Source organism: Lithobates pipiens, unplaced genomic scaffold, assembly GCF_037356315.1.
Source record: "Lithobates pipiens isolate NorthernLeopardFrog02 unplaced genomic scaffold, aLitPip1_a1.2 Scaffold_16, whole genome shotgun sequence".
Taxonomy (NCBI): Eukaryota; Metazoa; Chordata; class Amphibia; order Anura; family Ranidae; genus Lithobates; species Lithobates pipiens.
In genome coordinates, this window is record NW_027507748.1 from 278,756,458 (window position 1) to 278,781,026 (window position 24,569).

Below are 24,569 nucleotides of genomic sequence, written 5' to 3' on the forward strand. Positions count from 1 at the left end.
ACTTTACGGTCATCACAGAGGACAAGGGGATACTCTTTATGTTTGGAGAAAAAGAGATTTAATCTCCAAATATTAATATTAATATAAGGTTTCTTCACAATTAGAGCTGTAAAAATGTGGAATACCCTCCAAAAGTGGTTCTGTCCAGCTTAGTAGATTACTTTAACCACTTGCCGCCCGCCAATTGTCAAATGACGGCTGCAAAGTGGTTTCAAAATCCTGACCGGACGTCATAGACCGTCCTCAGGATTTTGAGCCGCTGCGCGCCCCCGGGGGCGCACATCGCGGTGATCGTTGTTGCGGGGTGTCAGTCTCCGACGGAGACTCTTTACCACGTGATTAGCCATGTCCAATCAAGGCTTATCACAGTGTAAATAGGAAGAGCCTGTCAGACGCGAGTAGAGGAGAGCCGATCGGCTGCTCCTCTGACAGGGGGGGTCTGTGCTGCTTGATTATCCACACAGCCCCCCCAAGGATGCCCACACTGGACCACCAGGGATGCCCAGCACCAGGTATGCCACCCTAGACCACCAGGGATGCCAGTCAGTGCCCACAATGGATGCCAATGAGTTCCCACAATGGGGATCACTGATTGGCATGCATTATTGTTTGGCACTGATTGACATCCACCAGCACAAAACCATACAATACAATGTCGCTTATCAGTGCCACTCCGTGACAACTATCAGTGCCCATCCATGCCAACTGTCAGTGCCCATCCATGCCCATTCTTTGCCGCTTATCCATGCCCATCTGTGCTGCCTATCCATGCCCATTCATGCCGCCTATCCATGCCAATCCGTGCCAGCTATCAGTGCCAATTTGTGCCACCTATCAGTGCCCATCAGTCCCGCCTATCAGTGCCAAATATCAGTGCCCATCAATGCCCCCTCATCAGTGCCACTTCATTAGTCCCAGCTCATCAGTGCCCATCAGTGCCGCTTCATCAGTGCCCGTCAGTGCAGCCCCATCATTGCCCATCAGTGAAGAAGAAAACTTACTTATTTACAAAGTTTTGAAACTGAAATTTAAAAAAACATCTTTTTTTTTCAAAATTTTCGGTCTTTTTTTATTTAGCAAAAAATAAAAACCGTAGAGGTGATCAAATACCACCAAAAGAAAGCTCTATTTGTGGGGAAAAAATTGTAAAAATTGCATTTGGGTACAGTGTAGCATTACCGTGCAATTGTCATTCAAAGTGCGACAGCACTGAAAGCTTAAAATTGGTCTGGGCAGGGAGGTGATTAAGTGCCCGGTATTGAAGTGGTTAAAAAAGACCTGGATTCTTTCCTAAATGTACATAATATAACTGGTTACTAACATTTATAGATAAAGTTGATCCAGGGAATATCCGATTGCCTCTCAGGGGACCAGGAAGGAATTTTTTCCCCTGCTGGAGCAAATTGGCTCATGCTCTGCTGGAGTTTTGTTGTCTTCCTCTGGATCAACTGTGGATATAGGACTGTGTATATGGGATTGTATAATTTTTTTCCCCTTTTATTGGTTGAACTAGATGGACTTATGTCTTGTTTTAACCAGATTAACTATGTAACTATATTGAGTACTTGCACATCTTGTATTTGTGGTAGCTAATAGGGATGAGCCGAACACACCCGGTTCAATTTGCAGCAGAACATGCGAACAGGCAAAGAATTTGTTCGAACACATGAACACCGTTATGGTCTATGGGACACAAATGCAAAAAATCAAAGGGGTTATTTTTAAGGCTTATATGCAAGTTATTGCCATAAAAAGTGTTTGGAGACCCGGGTCCTACCCCAGGGGACATGTATCAATGCAATTTTTTTTCAAAATTGACGTTTTTTTGAGAGCAGTGACTTTAATAATGCATAACGTGCAACAATAAAAATGAACTATTCCTTTAAATATCGTGCTTGGGGGGTCTTCTTAGTATTCCTGTAAAGTAGCGCATCTTTCCTAGGTTTATAACAGTGCCACAGCAAAATTAAATTTGTAAAGGAAAAAATGTAATTCAAAACTGCTTGCTGGTTCCCGGCAATATAGATAAAAATACCCCAAAAAATGGCGTGAATGTCACCCCCAAAATTATAGATATTACGGGGAACCCCGCACCCATTTTTTTTTAAATGGCGTGAGGGTCCCCTAGACCCCTAGGCACTATATACTCTGAACAGCAGTATATATACTATATGGCCTGCCCTATAGACTCTGCAGAAAATTGGGCCTTAGGTGTTGGTGGTGCCACAACACTGTAAACTCTCACAGATTCTCTTGTTGGGCACAGGAACAGGCCCTGCTGTGAAATATTATATTAAAAATTGTAATTACCTGCCCCTGTTAAACAGGGGCAGAAAAATTGGGCCTTGGGTGGTGGTGGTGGTGGTGGTGGTTCCCTAAACCAAAAATATTGTTGGAAGCTAGCATCATTAAGATTGAGGAGGAATAGGAAAGACAGCATAGGCAATCTTCAAGGGATCCCACATCCATAGCAAATTAAATCAGTTAGATCAGCATCAGGTGCTTGATAGCTACTGATTGCTCGATGTTCGACTCGAGCACCGGCTGTTCGCCTGTTCGGAGAAGTCAGAACTCTGTGGACCATTCTCGCCATATTCGTGTGGCGCTCACAGCCCACAAAGCATCGCAGTGCATTGCTGGCTCATGATTGGCCAAGTATGCACTGTGACCCCGCATGTTTGTCCAATCACAGTGCCGGCAGTGAGGAGAGCCATAATTGGCCACAGGCAGGAAGTACACGCCCCACACTATATAAGGCCGCCAGAGCGGCGGCCTTGTGTAGTGTGTTGCGGCGGTCAGGGAAAGAGCAGGATAGGCAGGGACAGTATCTTTGTTTGGAAACCTAGCGCTGTTGCAGTGGGTGCTGTGTGCCTCCAGCACAGTATACACCTGAAGCTACCCTTCATTGCTGGTGTTCTGTTTCTGTAATACAGGCATCTGCAGAAGTTAAAGTGGGTGTTGTGTGCCTCCATTACAGTATACACCAGAAGATACCCTTTATTACTGTTGTTCTGTTTCTGTAATGCAGGCATCTGCAGCAGTTAAAGTGGGTGTTGTGTGCCTCCAGCACAGTATACACCTGAAGCTACCCTTTATTACTGGTGTTCTGTTTCTGTAATACAGGCATCTGCAGCAGTTAAAGTGGGTGTTGTGTGCCTCCAGCACAGTATACACCTGAAGTTACCCTTTATTACTGGTGTTCTCTTTCTGTAATACAGGCATCTGCAGAAGTTATAGTAGGTGTTGTGTGCCTCCTGCACAGTATACACCTGAAGATACCCTTTATTACTGGTGTTCTGTAATACAGGCATCTGCAGCAGTTAAAGTGGGTATTGTGTGCCTCCAGCACAGTATACACCTGAAGCTACCCTTTATTGCTGGTGTTCTGTTTCTGTTTCTGTATAAATGATATTCTGTCTGGGATCAAAAGTAACATTTCCGTCTTTGCAGATGACACCAAGCTATCAGTGGAATAACGTCCTTACAGGATGTCTCCAATTTACAAGCCAACCTCAATGCTCTGTCTAATTGGGCAACTATGTGGCAGATGAGGTTTAAGGTTGAGAAATTTAGTTATGCACTTGGGGTCTAAGAATATGCATGCATGCATCATACATTCTAGGGGGAGTACAACTGGGGGAATCCGTAGTGGAGAAGGATCTGGGGGTTTTGGTAGATCATAAGCTCAATAATAGCATGCAATGCCAAGCTGCGGTTTCCAAAGAGAGCAAAGTCTTTTCTTGTATTAAGAGAGGTATGGACTCCAGAGAGAGAGATATCATTTTGCCCCTGTTCAAATCATTAGTAAGACCTCATCTGGAATATGCAGTTCAGTTTTGGGCACCAGTTCTTTTTTTTTTTTTTTACGTTAAACATAGGTTTTTATTATACATGGTATATTGACGTCATATACATACTCAAAGCAGATTTTGCATTGCATAGTTCAGATAAGTTATAAGGATGAGTTCTATAAAAGCATATATTACAATAAATGGAGCATCACATTCAACTGTATATGGCATAGTAGTTGCTTCAATTTACTGTGATTTTGCTACGCTACACACAGGTATCAGACTCTTGTAACCAGCGATCCCATATCTTATTGTACTTATCGGGGCAGCCTCTGTTAATGTATATACATTTTTTGTACGGTAAAGTAGTATTCACTTCAAGTTTCCACTCTACCATCCTTGGGGGTGATTGTCTCATCCATTTTTCGGCTATTATTTTCCTAGCTGAGAATAGTGTCTCATGCGAAAGATTTTGGTGTACTTGTCAATGGTATCAGGAAGGATTCCAAAGAGGCACTGTTTTGGGTCAAGTGCTAGGGGTGAGCCCATAGTGTCATGAAGGAATGTTACTACTTGCTTCCATAGTCCCTGGATCTTGGGACAGGCCCAAATCAGATGGAAAAAAGTGCCTGTTTCCAGTCCACACAGCAAGCACATTGTGGACTGAGTTTGTTTGTACCTTGCCACCCTGAGGGGTGTAAGATACGCTCTGTGCAGAATATAAAGCTGTGACAAACGGTCTGACAATTTAGGGGATACTGCCCTGCATGTCTCCAACGCCTCCCTCCACTCCTCATCTGTCATTGAGCTCACCTCCCTCTCCCACCTAGGTTTCAAGTCATATGCAATTTTGGTAGATATGGGGGTGGAAAGCATGTTATAAAATGCCGAAATTAACTTATGGGGGTCTGTGCCCTTAATCACTGCCATGACGGCAGATTCTGGGATTGAGTCAGGAAACTGTGACTGTGTTGCATGGCGGAGTTGTAGGAATCTAAAGAACATTAGGTTTTGAAGGGTAAATTCCTCTTTAAGCAAATCAAAGGTTTTAAGGCGTCCATCTTTTAGTATATGATGTAAATAGTAGACTCCCTGTCTGACCCATAAACTTGTGTCTTGCAGTTTGGCTAATTCGGGTAGCTGTTTGTTGTGCCACAGCGGCATGTAATCATTATGTCGTAGGATGTCAAGTTTAGAAGAGGCTAGGTCCCATATTCTCCTGTATTGATATAATGTTGTGTGTTTATGTTCCCCTCGCTCCAACACCTGTGCACCCACTGCGATCGCACACAGTGGGTCTTTGGTGTGCTGCGCCCACCCGGGACATAGAAGGGTTAGAAATCTCTGACTATCCGTCTTGTCAATGTGGAATAGCTGCGATAGCTGGGATGCCACATAATATAAATTGAAATCAGGGAGAGCCGTGCCTCCCAGCTCAGTTGGATTTTTAAGGGTCTGCCACGCTAGTTTGTGTCTATTGGTACCCCACACAAAAGGTTTTAACAGGGCCTCCAAAGACTTAAAGTATTTCAGGGGGAGAAATATGGGGGTATGCCATAGTAAATAGAGAATCTTGGGAAGCAGGACCATTTTAATTACATTTATGCGACCCCCAAACCCCAAGTGGAAGCTGAGACCAAATCCTCACTTTCGTTTTAACTAGGGAGATGAGGGGGTTCTATGTTGAGAGAAATATAATCTGTGGGGGACCTAGAGATTTGTATCCCTAAGTATTTGATGACATTGACTCTTTGTAGTGGTAAGTTGGCTTGGAGTTCCGAGGGCGAGTAGCTGTTGAGGGGTAGGATTTGTGACTTATCCCAGTTAATTTTTAACCCCGAGAACAGACCGAATCGCTTTATTGTGCAGAGTGCAGTCTGTAGGGACAGGCCCGAATCGGCCAGGTATTATAGCGTGTCATCTGCATACATGCTAATTTTTTCAATCAAGGAGCCCACTCTCAGTCCTCTAATATCTGGGTCTGCTCGGATGGATATCGCAAGGGGTTCTGCCGCTAGTGCATAAAGTAATGGGGACAATGGGCAGCCCTGTCTCGTGCCTCTACTGAGGTCAAACATGCGAGACTGCCACCCATTGGCCACCACTTTAGCCGTGGGTGCCCGGTACAGTAATTGAACCCACCGGATATATTTGGGACCAAAGCCATAGCCCTCCACGCATTTCCAGAGATATCTCCACTCCACCGAGTCGAACGCTTTTGCCGTATCTAGGGTCACCACCACCTGCGTTCCCACCTCTTCATGTGTGGCTTGCATGTTGATAAATAACTTCCTAAGATTGAAGGAGGTGTTCCTACCCGGCAAGAAGCCCGCTTGATCCGCAAGGATCAAGGAGAGGATGACCTGATTGAGCCTAATAGCCAAGACTTTGGCTAGTATTTTGACATCCACCTGTAGCAAGGATATGGGGTGGTAAGATTCTGGGTACCCTGGGTCTTTCCCTGGCTTAGGGATGAGGACTATTGTTGCCTTTGGTTATACAATGCCAGTAATTTAGGGATAAGGGTGTCGCTATATTGGGAGTAGAATTCAATCGGGAGACCATCCGACCCCAGGGATTTAGATCTAGCAAAGCTAGCAATGGCTGTTGCTATTTCGTCCATAGTGATGGGTGCCTCCAGGAGGTCAGCCTAATTATTTGAGAGCTGCAGGAGATCAATATCCCTAAAAAAAAAGAGACATCGAGTCTGTCTCAGTGGGAGCTGTTGTCCTATAAAGATCAGCGAAAAAATCTCTGAACATGGAGGTTACTGTAGGTGGGTCTGCGATTTCTTATCCACCAGAGCCACGCAGTGTAATCACCACTGGGGGGTCTGTCTTCACTATGCACCAAGTACGCAAGTAATTTGCCTGCTTTCCCCCCATGTTCAAACATCTTCTGCTTAGAAAAGTTTTTGCCTGGCCTTTTGAAATTGGAGTTGGGTAGCTGCTCTAGTGTGTAATTTAAGCGTGTCAGCCTTTGCAGGAGTCAGATCCACAGCAAACTCTCGCTCAGCAACGGACAAATCCGCCATCACCTTACCGAGGGCAACGGCGGCGTCCGCCTTAATCTTATTAATACTGGTGATCAACACCAAACGGGCGAAGAGCTTGAATGAATCCCACACCGCAGAGGGTGATGCTGAATCATCGTTTTCCGCAAAGTATAACTTAAATTTGTTCTCAAGCTCATCATCTTCCGGTAGGAGCGAGAGCCAGAACGGGTTCAAGCGCCAAGCCCTTGGCGGTCTATCAATTGGGACACTCAATGTGATCCAATAGGGACAATGATCTGAGAGTGTCCTGGGACAGAATGCAGCCTCTACTAGGCGAGGTGTTAAACTATGAGAGACAAGTATGAGATCTATGCGGGACATAGAATTATGTGTGGATGAAAAACAGGAGTAGGAGCACGCGTGTGGGAATTTGTGTCTCCAGGTGTCCGTTAAATGAAAGGTGGAAATGAGCCCAGATAATTTAGTTTCATTGGGAGTGTTCAGGGTGGGCGAAGTCAACTGCAACCTGTCAAGAGTTGGGTTTAGCGTAGAATTGAAATCGCCCATCCAGACTGCAGGTATTGTGAGGTGACGGGCCATAAAGGACAATCCCTCCTTAATTACGGTGATGTTAAACGGGGGGGTATGTAGAAAGCCAATATAAGGAGGGGTTCACCATATAATTTAGCTGAGAGAAATACATACCGCCCCGTATGTCAGTGGATAAGTCACCCAACTCAAAATGTACTGATTTGGCAACCAAAATTGAGACCCCTCTGGCATGAGATGAGTGGGTAGAATGGAACGCCCAAACGACCCATGGTCGGCGAAGTGCCATCTAAATGCTCGACTCAACATGCTTTTCTGTCAAGGCTATTACATCTGCATGTTGTTTCTTGAGGAAAGCGAGGACCGCCGCACGCTTGATTTTCTCACGTACACCCCTCACATTCCATGTGATAAACTTTAAAGACGTCATGGCGGAAAGTCATAGAAATCAAGTAGCAAAATCATGTATTTCAATATGAATATCTCGCAGAACATATATAACAATTCACATAACCCCTTTTCACGAGGCGGTACCTGCTGTCCTAATTTGGTATGCACAAAAAACATAACAAAACTATAACTAGAATAACTCCCCCCTCCCTGCCCTGCACCCCACCCAACTGGTGCGGGCTTGTTCCCTGAACTGCTGCGTCCTAACTGGTAAATGCGCTGTCTTCCAATATATGGTAATACAATATACTGAGTTCCTGGCTTATGTATCGAGCCGGATGCCAGCCATATCAATAGATCAGGATAGGTCAGGGTTCTCCCACTACCCTGTAGTTTACTGTCAATAACAAACCATCTCCAGAAAAATGTCCAGGTAGCATTATAGCGATTCCCAGTAGTGTGTGGGGTAAAGTATCGCTGCACTCTGCATGAAGTTGGTAGGACTCCGCTGCCCGGCAGCTCCACATTCAATGTGGTCTTGAGTAGTATGTAAATACAAGCAATAAAACAGGTAGGATAAATACGGTTCCTGTGCCTTAAATCCCTGAGATTTATGTTCTGTACTTAAATTGAGGTAATAATGGTTTCCCAACGCCATCTTGGGCCTACAGTGCATGTTTTAGAGTGTTCCTTGGCTGTAAACGTGCATATCCTAGCAAGCTTCCCATCCAGCTGTAGGAACCACACAGTCATGCGATTCTGGAAAACGAGGGATCCATACTAGGAACTGTCATGAGCACAGATAAAGGAGAAAGGAAAAAACAACAATCAAAAAGTAAAACAAAGGGGTAGTTGCAAGAATGGACAGGGTCGTGATCATGCGACTCTTTCAGGTGGGGCTCGTTGCTCCAGCCAACAAATTACATCCTCCGGATCCTCAAAAAATATCGGGCAGATATCATGTTCCACCGTAAGGCGAGTGGGGAAAAGCATGGAGTATTTGTAGCGCTTATCTCTTAGCCTGCATTTGGCCTCCATAAAGGTTCGGCGGGGGCGTTGTATCTCTGCTGAAAAGTCCAGGAAAATGGCCACTTTAACATTGCCCACTGGAATATTGCCCTTCTCTCTAGCCATTCTCAATGCTGCATCCCGGTCTTTATAGTTGAGGAGTTTAGCTATGAAGGTGCGGGGGGGCCCCCTGCAGTGGGGGTCTGGCTGGCATGCTGTGCGCCCGCTCCACTGCAAACATGGGGGAGAAGGATTCCCGCCCGTAGGCAGTAATAAGGAGTTGTTCCAGGAATGTTGTAGTGTCCCTCCCCTCAGTCCCCTCTGGCAGGCCAATGAAGCGTAAATTGCATCTTCTCAGCCTGTTCTCCATGTCATCCTGCTTAGCCTGGAGTTGGCGGATCTGTTGTTGCATGCGGTTGGAGGATGACTGCAAGGGCAGAACAGCGTCCTCCACTATGCTCAGCCTGGTTTCTGTCTCCGTCACCCGGTCTCTGAGCTTTTGAAAGTCTTGACTAATGAAGGAAATATCCATTTTCACCTCCTCAATTTGTGCTGTAAGTGAGGTTCTGCATAAATTAATTGCTTCCAACAGTCTATCAGTGTCATTTGTTGGTTGTTCACCCCCTCTCACCTTCTGTGAAGTGTCCTCGGCCTCCATAGCACTCTTTTCCTGTCTGCGAAATTGATCTAGTTTTGCCGCTGCCGCCTTTTGCGATTTCGTTGGTGACATACCTTAAGGGTCTGGGGTGACTCTTCAATCAATGGCAATCACACGCAGAGTGGCCCTGTAGGCCGTAGGGCCAGAATACAGTGTCGTCCGGTGATTTGGGTGTACCAAGATGGCCACCAGCTCCAGGAGTAGGCCGAAGCCGGGGACTTTCCTAGTTCTGCCGGCCGCCAAGTAGGAGGTCACTGCTCTGCACAGGTCGCCGCTAAACCAAGGGCCTCCTGGGGTTAGCTGGGAGATGAAGATGCCCAGCTACCTTTACAGGCGATGTAGTGATCGATTCAGGTGCCACAGGAGTAATTTGCAGGATTAATAGCTGGAGCTCTGATCAGCACATCCTACCCCATGCAGCGTCAGGCCACGCCCCCGGGCACCAGTTCTTAAAAAGGATATTGGGGAGCTGGAGAAAGTGCAGAGAAGGGAAACCAAACTGATAAGAGTAATAGAGGAGCTCAGCTATGAGGAAAGATTAGAGTAACTCAATTTATTCACTCTTGATAAGAGGAGATTAAGGGGGATATGATCAACATGTACAAATATATAAGGGGTCCATATAGTGAACTTGGGGTTGAGTTATTCACTTTACAGTCAACAAAGAGGACAAGGGGGCACTCTTTACGTCTAGAGGAAAAGAGATTTCATCTCCAAATACGGAAAGGTTTCTTCACAGTAAGAGCTGTGAAAATGTGGAATAGACTCCCTGCAGAGGTGGTTCTGGCCAGCTCAGTAGATTGCTTTAAGAAAGGCCTGGATTATTTCCTAAGTGTACATGATATAACTGGGTACTAACATTAATAGGTAAAGTTGATCCGGGAAAAATCCGATTGCCTCTCGGGTTATCAGGAAGGAATTTTTTCCCCTGCTTTAGCAAATTGGATCACGCTCTGCTGGTGTTTTTTGCCTTCCTCGGGATCAACTGTGGGTATAGAATTGGGTATATGCGATTGTATGATAATTTTTTATTTTTTTTTTGTGGTTGAACTTTTATTTTTTTTTGTGGTTGAACTGGATGGACTTAGGTCTTTTTTCAACCTGACTATGTAACTATATAGTGTGGGGTGTGGACTTGGTCCACCCGAGCCATAATTGGCCAAAGGCACCTGCCTTTGGCCAATCATGACTCTCTCAGCAATGTGATTGGCCAAAGCATGCAGGTCAGGTGCATGCTTTGGTCAATCATCATACAGCAATGCACTGATCTCGCAGCGCATTATGGGGCATTTTCTGCAGCGCTCAAATTTTTTGCGAACGCCCCATAATGTTCGCTGTTCCGCGAACGGGCGAACACCTAATGTTCGAGTCGAACTTATGTTTGACCCGAACATCAAGCTCATCCCTATTAGCTAACCTTGGCATAAAAGTTTGTCTACTGATATCTTTACTAATTGTTGGTGTTTTAAAGAGTCTTCATTTATTAGGGTAGGATTGGGCTTAGAATGTATGTATGTTATATATTAGTGCTAATAAAGGATTGGGTAGCCCTGATATAGTGTCACTTTTCACAAATGTCCTTGTCTTTTTGTTAGTCATCTGGGCCTTGTGGCAACCCTCACCTAAAAAATGGGTAATTGGCACCCTGATCATGATTGTATTTGTATCTCGTGGATTCTCTGAACCAAGTTTCCTTTAATTTCTCTACTTACTGTATGTACACTGTGAAGAAAAATATGATTTATATATATATATATATATATATATATACATAATCACTAATAATAAATATTAATATTTTTTAGGTGTATGCATTTGTATGTTGGTTTGACTAATGTAAATTGACCTGTTTTACTAATTTCTTTATTTTTGTGTACATAATAGCATTTACCTGAATAAAGAACAGAAACCTAAGCAACACACTAGGCTGTCAGAGGAAAGATGGATGCAATGGGATCAGCAGCCGAGGAGGGCACACAGAAGAAAAAAAGGAGACCCTTAGTGCCACCATCCCCACGTCCTCCTCGGGCATTATTCTGCCTCGGACTTCAAAACCCATTTAGGAAATTTTGTATAAATATTGTGGAATGGAAGTATCCTTTGCTTTGTCAATGTTTCAAAAAATATTACATATAACTATAAACTATGCACCCATAATCAATATTTTTGTTGACCCTCTAAAGCTAACCATACACATTGTAATCTGATTGTACAATCTCCTTTAATTTGTGATGCAAATGCCTGTTTAATTGAATACAGACTGAATGAATTGCTTAGTAAAGTTATTTATCAAAACTTATGCTCTGTACACACAGTCAGACATTCCGATGACAAAATCCATCTGATTTTTTCCAACGGAATTTGGCCCAAACTTGTCTTGCATACACACAGTCGCACAAAGATGTCAGAAAATCCGATCGTTCAGAGCGAGGTGGTATAAACCACGTACGATGGGACTATAAAGAGGCCAGTAGCCAACAGCTTTCGTCTCGTAATTTATTCTGAGCATGCATGACACTTTGTGCGTTGGAATTGTATACACACGATCGGAATTGAAACGATCGGATTTTGTTGTCGGGAAAATGTTTGATCCAGTTCTCAAACTTTGTGTTTGACAGAAGAAGTCTGACGGAGCCCACACACGATCGGAATTTCCAATCGTACATTTTCCGTCAGAAAGTCTGACCGTGTGTACAAGGCATAAGAGGTTTTTGCTTTGCTAATATTTCAGAAAAAAATCAAAACAGTGCAGCAAAATTTTACATTCCTGAAAAATATGAGAAAGTCAATGGAGAATGCCAAATGAATGTGGCTTTTACTTGGTGCTGTTTTCTTGAGGGAAAGTATTGCCTTCTAAGTGGGTATCAAGTGCAGAAAGAAATACAGTGGCAGCTTTCAGTGATATGGCTGTATTTATAAAAAAAAGCTATTCATCAACATGTATGAACTGGCATGTTATCAACATGGCGCTATTTAAAAACAAACAAAATTGTGTTTTTTAAGCAAATTTCATCTCAGCAGTATGCATGGCAAAGTTTAGACTAACGGTGATGACATTTTGTTGAAGGCAAGGCTTTTTACCATACAAGAAACAGGAAGGGAAATGTATAAGGTATTTACTGGCAGAAAAAAAATGTTTTACCAGCCAAAGTTAAAACAACAAGGGCAGAAGATTTAATAGATGGAAAGTTGAAAAAAATGGCTGAAGTTCCGCTTTAATTGAACAAGCTGAAGTTAGAACCTGATTGGCTACCATGCACAGCTGCACCTGATTTCTTACACTCCAGTTTTAGTACATCAACCCATTTGCTTTCCTAATTTTATAGAAGATTGTGCAAAGACTGTATAATAAGATATTTATATAGCACTGACATTTTTCCAGAGTGCCTTTGTGCTAAAAAAAAAGGGGGGATAAATAAATGTTTATAAAAAGGGCAAATTATAGTAAATCCAGTAAGGTTGACAAAAATTAACACAATAAGCAACCACAGAGTGGTACAACAAAGGCATAAATATATTTCAAGGGCCTTCTTTGCCTCATTTTCTATATATAGAACAAATATTTGAAAATATTCATGGAAGGTTAAGTAAGATAAAGGACCTGTGTGAGTTTGCAATCTGAAATGTCCACTAATAGCTTTCTTTATATAAGCACCATGTATGTGTTAAAGTGGTTGTAAACCCATTACAGCAACTTTATGCTACAGGTAAGCCTATAATAAGGCTTACCTGTAGCTACCCAGGATATCTCCTAAACCTGCACGTTTTAGAAGATATATCCTGTCCCCTGCAGGTGCCGATGTCATCGGCACATGCGCCCTTGGGCAAATAGAATAAATTTGAATTTGAATACATAAGAAAATAATAGAATAGAGAAACAAAGACTAGAATGGAATAGACTATAATACAATAGAAAATAAAATAATAAAAAAAAAACAATAAAATAGAAAAGAAAATAAAGAATATAACCCTCTTCCGAAATTTGAATTTCAAATAGAATAAATTTAAATAGAAAAGAATAGACTAGACTAGAATAAACAGACAGAAAAAGAATACAATTAAAAAAACAATATAATACAATAGAAAGAATATAACCATTTCCCAAAAGTCAAATAGAATCAATTCGAATTTGAATAGATTAGAAAAGAATAGATTAGAATAGGAAGGTTATAGTCATTCTATTCTAGTCTGTTGTTTTTTCTATACTATTGTGTTTTTTTTTCTATTCTACTCTATTCATTTCTATTCTATTCAAATTCAAATTGAGTCTGATTGAATTTTTGAAAATGGTTATATTATTTCTATTCTGTTCTATGCTATTGTTTTTTTTATTCTATTCTTTTCTATTCTATTCAAATTTCAGAATATGGTTATAATCTATTTAATTCTATTCTTGTTTTATTATTCTATTCCTTTCTATTCTATTCCATTCTATTCTTTTATTTTATTTTCTATTCTATTTTGTTCTGTTTTACTCTATTATATTATATTCCTTTATTTTCTGTTATAATATTTTCTATTCTATTCTCTTTTATTCTATTCCATTATTTCTATTCAGTTTTATTCTCTTTGGGAATTGAAAATCTATTCGGATTAAAAAACTATTTGAATTTGAAAAAGTTTCAAATTTGAAACGATTTGAATTCAAAAACTATTCGAAATTGATTTGAAAACCTTTCAAAACTATCCGAATTCAAATCGATTCAAATACGAATAAACTAAATGAATTCCGAAAATGCATTAAGCAGATTAAACTAATTTAACTAAACAAATTTATGTAAATGATGAATTGAATCAAAACAAAACAAATATTTTGTTTCTGCACATGTCTAATGTGTCTTGAGGGGCAAAATGGGGCCTAACCAATCTGTTCCCAAGTGGGGAGGCTTCCAGGAAGGATGGCATGTCCCTGCACTTTCCCTACTAGTCTGGAACCTCTCCCTGATACTAATCACTGTACCTGACAGACGAGTGACCTGTCCCTACTCTAGCCACACACAAAATGCATGCCAAGCCTGGGCAGCCAGGGTGTTAAATAGAGCCAAACTCATCCAAAATGCCCGCCAGAGTCACATGGGGCACCAGCATCCAATTAGATAGCCCACCCCTTGTTACCCAGTAAGCCATAGAGCAACCAAGATCCTCTTGACTTCCTCTCCCCTGCAATGCTGCTGCGGTCAAGCGCTATCTGCAGTGGAGAAAGCAGACTGCACCGGCCTACGTGTCCCTGAGAGACTCTCTATTGTTCCCTAATAGCAAAGTAAATTATAATACCAGAGGTTCCATCTCTTCTCAATTGCATCTAAAGGTAAAAAAAAAAAAAAGGGTTAAAAAAAAAAAAGTTTAAACTTTTCCAGAATCACTATATTTATTTTATTGTGCTTGATACTGATCCAATGCCGGACAAAACTAGCAAATTGTATACAGTGCCTTGAAAAAGTATTCATACCCCTTGAAATTTTCCAATTGCTTCCACTAGATTTTAGTTAGGGGTATATGAGTAAGGGGGGATGAATACAAATGCACGCCACACTTTTCACATATCTATTTGTAAAAAATGTTGAAAGCTATCTATAATTTTCCTTCCACTTCACAATTATGTGCCACTTTGTGTTGGTCTATTACATAAAATCCCCCCAAAAAAAATTTACAATTTTGGTTGTAACATGACAAAATGTGGAAAATATCAAGGGATATGAATGCTTTTTCAAGGCACTGTATTATGGTGTCTACTTTAAATTGCTACATTAGTTCATATTTCCTTTGACTCCTTGATGCCAGACCTTTTGAGATGATCATTCTTCTTACCATTTTTGCCAATTGTGTGGCTTTAGCAATCTTCCTGCCGATGCCAGAGGAGGACACAAACTCTACAAATTCTGTCTTGGTAAGAACACTTGATGTCTTTTTTCTGTTTAATATAGCTGGGTAGCTCGAGAAAAAAAAGCATATTAATGATTTGATTTGAAAGAATCTGCTAATTATATACATAAAAATCACACAGTAGCTCTGGTGACCATACAAAAGAACTAGTGTCCACACATTCACTGTATGTTGACTGCCAAATGTTGCATTAGCCTCACCAAAGGGTATTTGCATATTCATAGGGTTCTGAAAGTGGAATACACTTAAGATACAGAATAATTTGAGTTTATTTACTGCAGTAAAATAAGGCTAAATTGGTATAAGTGTTTATATGCATAACTTTGTGAATAAAGCTATGTTCACTTCAATCATCCTGTTTTTTTTATTTTCTTTACTTCTCCATATATAATTATGTATCGCTTTGGTCATATAAGTTTGTATGAAGTCGATGTCATTAATACACATATCTGATGTTGGGATGCTTAACTGTGTCTATATTTATTGTTCTTATTTACAGGAGAAGGTTGAATATATCTTCCTCTTCATATTTACTATTGAATCATTTTTGAAGATAGTAGCCTATGGATTCATATTACATACGGATGCTTACTTACGAAATGGTTGGAATATTCTAGATTTCACCATTGTTTCTGTAGGGTAAGGATACATGCAGTAAAAAAACTGTAATATCCATATATTCTTATACTGCATAATCAGGAAACTCTATTTGTTTTTTGCCTAAGGTGATAATTCAAATTCATAATATCAAGCTATGATGCCAGCTCTATGTTTTCAATAGTAGATTATTATAGAAAAGAACCCATAAGTAGGCAGACCTGGTGAGCAACCTAACAAAGGTTTTTATTTGTTTGGCTGCTTCCAGTCTTGGATAATCTTTATAAAACTTGTCGCAGGTTTGCCACAAAGAAAACAAATGTATATGTGCTGGTTCCAGTCAAAGCTCAGTCCTTAACTCATTGGTTTGTAAAATATGAAACTTTACTATTACATATGCTTTTCTGCAAACAGCCTATTTAGAAGAAGAACCATCACTGAGCAAATGTCATCTGTTGTGAAATATAGCATAAATAGTGCAGGGGTCAGGAGTATGTCATATACAGCCTAGCGTATGCAGTCCCCTTTAGGCAGAACTCTACTGGCAGCAGCAAATCCCTGTGATAGCAAACAAATACAAAACCAATGCTGTAGATGTCCTCCTGATGGCGATCAATCTCGTGCACACTCTCTCCTAACCAGACAAGAGGTAGCCAACAATGCTCCCTCTCAAACCTGGCATCCAAGTCCTCTGTTCCGCTGGTCCTTTGGCTCAGCAGTCCATCCCCTGATGGCCAATTCTGTAGGCTGGGTGGAGGTGGAAGAGCAGGCCACACTATTCCTATAATACAGAAGAGGCGTTAAAGCTTAACTCCATGCTTATGATGACTTTAAATAGTTTGTTTGGGCCAAGCTGTTACAAATAAACTATTTCCTTTTCTAATAGATGTTTTTGCTGTCAGCGCTTTAAAAACTGTATGTATACCTCCCAACTTTCTGAGATGGGAATGAGGGACAACTATTAGCAAAAGTATGTAGGAATATGACACATCCCCATCCACACCCCCCTTAGAGAAGAATTGTACACAAAAATTATTGATTAAGCCAGGAGTGTATCATGAAATTAGTGGGCCCATGTGCAAGATCAAAAGTGGGCCTAGGCATCGAGAAAGATAAAAATGCTGCATGGTTTAAATTGTGCTAAATTTTGGACGTGGCTTAAAGTTAAGGTTGATTAAATAGTGTCTCTAAAATCATTGGCTGAAACCTGCTGACAATTTTTTGCTGTAGCCAATCACAACACAGGTTAGCAGGGGTGCGCCAGGATGTTCACTGCGATGTACATGTGCATTGCATTGCAAGGCTGTGTCACCAAACTCGCAGTAAATGTACTGTGGGTGGGTGGCAAGTGGTTAGAGTTATTGTAAATGTTTTTTTTAAATAAAAACATTGTATACTTTCTTAATTGCACACATGAGTGATAACTTTCCTATTATTCTGGGGTCCCCCCGCTGGCACTTTTGGCTCCTTTAGAGGGGGTAGTCATGCTGGCTCAATCCCAAGACAGGCTGTGTGCGTCTATATACACACACAGTGTGGCTTGGCCCTGCCCAAGATCCCTCCTCACAGGTCTTGATTGACAGCAGTAGGAGCCAAGGCATAGAGAGACCCAAAATCCAAGGAGCACCTTCAGGCATTCTAGGTGCTTAAATTATTCATTACATTTTTAGTCTACCTTATAACATTTTTGAAGGTTCTGGAGTACCAAGACAGTGGAAACACCCACAAAAAGACCGCAAAAAAAAGCAAACACCCAGGATATTTTCTAAGAGGCATCTTCAAGTTTTCAACATCAGAGTTCCCCCCGTAACATCAGAGCTCCTCCCGTAACATCAGAGTCCCCATTACAGAAAGAGCCGTCTAGTGGTGCTGGAACTGTACACGGCAGTGAAGGAGAGGAGATTGTCAGGTAGAAAGTGTAGCTGCATCGGGAGCACCGAGATCACATACCTGTCAAATGAAACCCAGTATGACAGGAAGTGGAGGTTGGCACGGCGGCGCTAGTTTAGGCCCCGTCTCCGTGAGCCCCTCCAAACAGTGCGCTGGATACTGAGGCTGAGTGAGAAGACTTACTGGAGGAGCAAGGCAGGGAGGCCTGAAGACATGTACATATCCCTCCGCCAAGGCATTGTGTAGTTGTGGGCAGCGGCTGGCAGGAAAATGAAAAAAGTTTCATGGCTACAGTGGTAGCCACCACCTGTTGCTTCACTCTCCTGCAATAATGGGAAAGTAAGGAAAAGTTATTTCTATTCACTCCATGTGTGCAACATGTGTCAGGGAATAGTGGGTCCCCTTTCCCTTGGGTGCTCGTGTGCCTGTCAACCACGTCTGCAATGCTCTCTGAAAAGAGATCCACTGCAAACTTTTCAAAGAGTGACACAGGTGGTATAGAGTTGTATTGGTGCTATAGAAAAACAAGTATACAAAAACAACAAGGCATGTGAGCAATAATTCTGCACAGTAAAGAAATGCTGGGAAACCACTATTAGTGCTATAATAACCCCCAGCATTGAAAGCAGTGGCAGTAATATTCACCCCCAGCATTGCTGTCAGTGAACGCAATAATATTGGTGTCAGTGGATACATTAATGGCTCCCAGCAATGGTTTCAATAGACACAGTAAACCCCCCCCCCCCCAACATTGCTGTCAGCAGACGCAATAATAACCCCCAGCACTGGTGCCAGTAGACGCACCAATAACCCCAATCATTGGGATCAGTAGATGCAATAAGAGTACCCACGCATTGCTGACAGTGAACGCAATAATAACACCCAGCATTGGTGTCAGGGGATGCAAGAATATCCCCCAACATTGGTATCAGTGGATGATGCATTAAAGTCTGCCAGCATTGGTTTCAATGGACACAGTAAAAACCCCTAACATTGCTGTCAGCAGATGCAATAATAACCCCCAGCACTGGTGTCAGTAGACGCACCAATAACCCCAAGAATTGGGGTCAGTAGATCCAATAAGAGTACCCACGCATTGGTGTCAGGGGACGTAAGAATAACCACCAACGCTGGAATCAGTGGACATATTAATGGCTCCTAGTATTGGTGTCAATGGGCACAGTAAAAACCTCCCAGCAGGCCAGCACTGGAGTCAGCAGACACAATAATAAACCCCAGCATAGTGTTACGTATTTTCATGTTTGCCCTTTTCGTACCCACATATAATCACATTTGCAATTTGATGCCCAAGAATTTTAACAATTGGCTAGTTAGTTGTCTGCATTTAGTATACCATTGCCGTTTTTTAACCATGTGTTGTATTAAAATTGCCTCAGTGGATGCAAGAATAAACCCCCAACATTGGTGTCAATGGACACAATAAAAAACCCCAACATTACTGTCAGTGCGCACAATAAAAACTCCCAGCACTGGTGGACTGATTAATAACCCCCAGCACCATGGGCGCAATAATAACACCTGGTGTCAGTGCCCTCCCCATTGGTGCTCAGTGGCATTGAAATTTAACGCCCCCATGATCACCAATTTAGGGGGGTAACTTTCACTGCCACTGACCACCAACGCAGTTAACCCCCATCCCCACTCCTGAATTGGTCATGGCAGTGAAAATTATCCCCTTTCCTCAATCCCAACCCTCTCCCCTACCCCATAAGTAATTACTTACCTGAACAAAGGCTCCCGCACCACCCTCTCTCCATCCAGGTTGGGACTTAACTCTGCCCACAGTAAGTCCTTCTTTCAGTGCCAGGTGCTGGAACGTAGAGAGCAACTTCTCTGGTAGATCAACTTCTGTTCAATTGCAGTGGCCACACATTGGTCAAAATTCAGCCGGTCTCTGCTCAACCTCAATCGATCTATGGCCACCTTAAGCCTTTCAGAGTGAAGCAAATCAAAAGGAAAAGTTAATCTGAGTTGTTATCAATAAAGCTTACAGTATGTAAATTCTTCACAAAATTGGAGAGCTATCCTACATACCCAGTCAGTTATTTGCTGAAAACTAAATAAGAAAATACCAACAGTCTGGTACAAAAGTATAGTTAGCAATAAAAAAAATCAAAAACTGATTTGTGATTGTTGGGAAAACAACATGTATTAATATTTAAATACATGAGTTCAATTGTAATCAAACTCATTTTCTTTCAAGGAGTTTTTTAGATTTTAGGGTACCATTTATCATGTTCTGCAAATTTTATTTCCATGATTGTAGTTCTACATCTTTTGATACAATTTTTTTGACATTGTAGAGTTTTCAGTGTGGTCCTGGAACAGATTAGCAAACTTCAGGGCTTACCTGCCCCCGGAAAAAGTTCTGGATTTAATGTCAAGGCACTGAGAGCTTTTCGTGTCTTAAGACCCCTGCGTCTGGTGTCTGGGGTACCTAGTAAGTTTAACCATTACCTTTACCTTCATACACATTCCAAGATCATTGGAACAGTCTTTGCACAACTAATACTCTTGTGTTTTTACTTCAGGCCTTCAAGTGGTACTTAATTCTATCATTAAGGCAATGGTACCCCTTCTGCACATAGCTCTTCTGGTGTTTTTTATGATTATTATATATGCGATTGTTGGACTAGAGCTGTTTTCTGGGAAGATGCACAAAACTTGTTATTTCAAAGATACAGGTGAGAATATTAAATGCCTGCCCAGGTACAGCCTCCTGGGGGGTTGCTCTGGGACTGCGCCATCTGCCACACACATTATAGTTATATCATGTACCCTCATAGCATACTGTGGCAAAAGTACAGACCACCGATGCTGAGTGGAAGGAAACTCTCTTAGGTTCCCCCTCAGCTCTGATGTTTCACAGGACACAAGTATGGGGAGGACTTTCACTCACTCTGACAGGTGCTGTTTAACATTTAGGGTCTGGTAAATGTGTTGAGTACATGGAAAGGAATTTTTGCTTGGGTGGTAGATAGATTTTTGCTGGAGAGTAAGGATGAGCCGAACACCCCCCGGTTTGGTTCGCAGCAGAACATGCTAACAGGCAAAAAATTCAGACGAACGTGCGAACACTGTTAAAGTCTATGAAAAATCAAATGTGCTCATTTTAAGGGCTTATATGCAAGTTATTGTCATAAAAAGCATTTGGGGACCTGGGTCCTGCCCCAGGGGACATGTATCACTGCAAAAAAAAGTTTTAAAAAACTGAAGTTTTTTCGGCAGCAGTGATTTTATTAATGCTTAAAGTGAAACAATAAAAATTAAATATCCCTTTAAATATTATGCCTGGGGGGTCACTATAGTATGCCTGTAAAGTGGCACAGTTTTCCCATGTTTAGAGCAGTACCACAGCAAAATTTTATTTCTAAAGGAAAACAGTCATTTAAAACTGATCGCGGCTGTAATGAATTGTTGGCAATAGAGATAAAACTCATTGAAAAAAATACGGCATTTGTCCCCCCCCACCCCAGTCAATTTCCAGGCCCTTTGGGTCTGGTATACATATTAAGGTGAACCTTGAACCAAAACTTAAAAAAAATGTATGGGGGTCCCCCCAAAATCCATACCAGGCCCTTTAGGTTTGGTATGGAAATAAGGGGAACGCTGCGCCAAATAAAAAAAAATGGCAAAGGGGTCCCCCCAAAATCAATACCAGATCCTTATCCAAGCATGCAACCTGGCAGGCCGCAGGAAAAGAGGGGGGACAAGAGAGCGCCCCCCCCTCCTGAACTGTACCAAGCCACACGCCCTCAACATGAGGAGGGTGCTTTGGGGTCTGCGGTGGGGGGCTTATCGGAATATGGAATCTTTGACAAGGGGACTCCCAGATCCCAGCCTCCCCCCTATGTGAATCGGTAATGGGTAGATTGTACCCCTACCATTTCACAGAAAAGTGTCAAAATAGTAAAAAAGACAGGAGACACTTTGGGACAAGTCCTTTATTAAAAAATGAAAAAATAAAAAATGTCCCATGATGTAGATCCATCTCCTTCACCTGACGAGCCGAAAAAAGAAAGAAAAAAAAGCAGCAACATTTACGCCTCCATGGGAGGCTCCTGTCGAGTGATGCTTTTTCTCAGTGCCAGCTGTTGTATAGCTGAGGACGGGGCCACGCGCTGACGTAAACGGGCGACCTCGCCTTCCTCTGACATCACATGGGGTCAGAGGGGGCAGGGTCACCCATTTATATTACCGGTTGGCCCTGCCCTCAGCTATATAACAGCTCTCACTGAGAAGAAACGCCACTCAGCAGGAGCCTCCCATGGAGACAAAGCTGTTGCAGCTTTTTTTTTCTTTTTTTGGTTCGTCAGGCAACGGAGATGATATTTATATCGTGGGACTTTTTTTTATTTATTTTTTAATGAAGGTCCCAAAGTGTCTTCTGTCTTTTTTACTATTTTTGACACTTTTTTGGTGAAATAGTAGGGGTACAATGTACCCGTTACCAATTCACATATGGGGGAGGCCAGGCTCTGGGGGTCCCCTTGTTAAAGGGGGCTTCCAGATTCCGATAAGCCCCCCACCCTCAGACCACCACAACAACCGGGCAAGGGTTGTGGGGATGAGGCCCTTGTTCCCATCAACATGGGGACAAGATGCTTTGGGGGGCTATTCCAAAACACCCTCCCCATGTTAGGGGCATGTGGCCTGGTATGGCTCAGAAGGGGGGCGCTCTCTCGTCCCCCCTCTTTTCCTGCTGCCTCCCAGGTTGCATGCTCAGATAAGAGTCTGGTATGGATTTTGGGGGGACCCCTATGCCATTAAATTTTTTTTAAATTTGGCACAGGATTCCCCTTAATATAAATACCAGATCCGAAGGACCTAGTATAGATTTTGGGGGGGCTCCCACGCAATTTTAAAAAAATTTTTGGTTAGGGGTTCCCTTTAATATAGATACCAGACCCAAAGGGCCTAGTAATGGACTGGGGCGGAACACATGCCTTTTTTTCAATGAGTTTCATTACACTTTATTACACTCGCCACTTTACACTCATACTATAGACACCCCCCAGGCACAATATTTAAAGGAATATTTCATTTTTATTGTTTCACTTTAAGCATTATTAAAATCACTGCTCTCAAAAAAACATCAGCCTTTAGAATGAGCACTTTTGGTTTTCATGTTAATGTTCCATAGACTTTAACAGTGTTCCATGGCTTTTGAATTTGCTGTGAACACCGCATAATGTTCGCTGTTCATTGTACACCCAATGTTCAAGTTGAACTTACGTTCGACTCAAACATCAGGCTCATCCTTACTGGAAAGTAGCAGGGGTTAAAATTTTGCTTGGGGTTGGCTGAATTGGTACTGGAATAGTGTCACAATTGCATGTTTGTTGCATGTATTTTGTCATGGTTATCTGCTTTTTGCCCATTGTCATGATTTCCCAATTGTTGCCCACACATTATCACATTTGTCCTTTTACTACCCACATATTACAATTGCAGTTTTGTTAACCAATTATTTTTATAATTGACTGCTAGTTGCCTGCATATAGCTTTGCCCATTTTTGTCATGTGTTGTATTATAATTTCCTTTATTTCTCTACATACTTTTTCTGCACTTTAAAGGACCATATTACTATAATTAAATCCCCACAGGCCTATACTATCAAACCATTACACAAATATTTCTATTGCCTCTGCACTCTACCTGCACTTCTATAAAACTCTTTATATTTGGATATTAAATAGAAAATCTTTGCTATCCTAATTTTTAGCATTGCACCAATACCGGTATCAGTATCAGTGCCGATACAAAGCATTCTCGTGCAGATGCTCCGATACTGAAACTGATACTTTCAGACTCGATTCACATATGTGCGGGCCGGTTTGCAATGCAGTGCAGTTGGATTTTGTTCAACTAAAAATAGGTATCGGTAATTGCTATCGGCGAGTACTGAGAAAAAGTATCGGTGCTCGTACTCCGTCTTAAAAAACTGGTATCGGTGCATCCCTATCCATTTTTTTCTGAGCATTAACCACTTACCGACCAACGCACGACGATGTACATCCCTTTTTGAAGAGGGATATCTCAGTAATGGCAGCAGGTGCTGCCACAACCGAGGTATCCATCTTTTCAGGCGGCGGTTCAGTAAACGATAATGGTGGTCTCTGCGGCAGATTTGCTGCGAGATCACCATTATTGGCAGTGGGAGAGGGGTCCCCCCTCCCACCGCTCTCCCACTTACCGGAGAAGTCGGCAGCGGTGGAGGCGATTGGGTCCTATCCATGGCTGGGTATGGAAACAAGTGAGGCTTCATACTATAGCAGGGCAGAAGCGACGTCAAAATGTCACTTCCGCCCATACATCTTAACCACTTTCAGACCGGACCATTTTGCTGGTAAATGACCAGAGGTCTTTTTACACTTTGGCACTGCGCTGCTTTAACTGGTAATTGCGCGGTCATGCAATGTTGTACCCAAACAAAATTTGCGTCCTTTTCTTCCCACAAATAGAGCTTTCTTTTGATGGTATTTGATTGCCTCTGCGATTTTAATTTTTTGCGATATAAACGTAAAAAGACCGCAAATTTTGAAAAAAAATGATATTTTCTACTTTTTGTTATTAGAAAAATCCAATAAACTCAATTTTAGTCATACATTTAGGCCAAAATGTATTCAGCCACATGTCTTTGGTAAAAAAAAAGTCAATAATTGTATATTTATTGGTTTGCGCAAAAGTTGTCACATCTACAAACTAAGGTACGTTTTCTGGAATTTACGCAGCTTTTAGTTTACGACTGCCTATCTCATTTCTTGAGGTGCTAAAATGGCAGGG

At 42.1% G+C, this 24,569-nt stretch overlaps 1 protein-coding gene across 2 annotated transcripts in view; it reads left to right on the forward strand.

The window, feature by feature from the left end:
• Nucleotides 1–24,569, forward strand: part of CACNA1S (calcium voltage-gated channel subunit alpha1 S) — a 223,094-nt gene that overhangs the window by 49,748 nt on the left and 148,777 nt on the right. For both annotated transcript variants that reach the window (XM_077481482.1, XM_077481483.1), the window contains exons 2-6: nucleotides 11,276–11,484; nucleotides 15,173–15,278; nucleotides 15,774–15,913; nucleotides 20,086–20,222; nucleotides 20,314–20,466. In XM_077481482.1, the coding sequence (XP_077337608.1) occupies nucleotides 11,333–11,484; nucleotides 15,173–15,278; nucleotides 15,774–15,913; nucleotides 20,086–20,222; nucleotides 20,314–20,466 (688 nt within the window). In that variant the 5' untranslated portion in view covers nucleotides 11,276–11,332. The remainder of the gene's footprint in view (nucleotides 1–11,275; nucleotides 11,485–15,172; nucleotides 15,279–15,773; nucleotides 15,914–20,085; nucleotides 20,223–20,313; nucleotides 20,467–24,569) is intronic.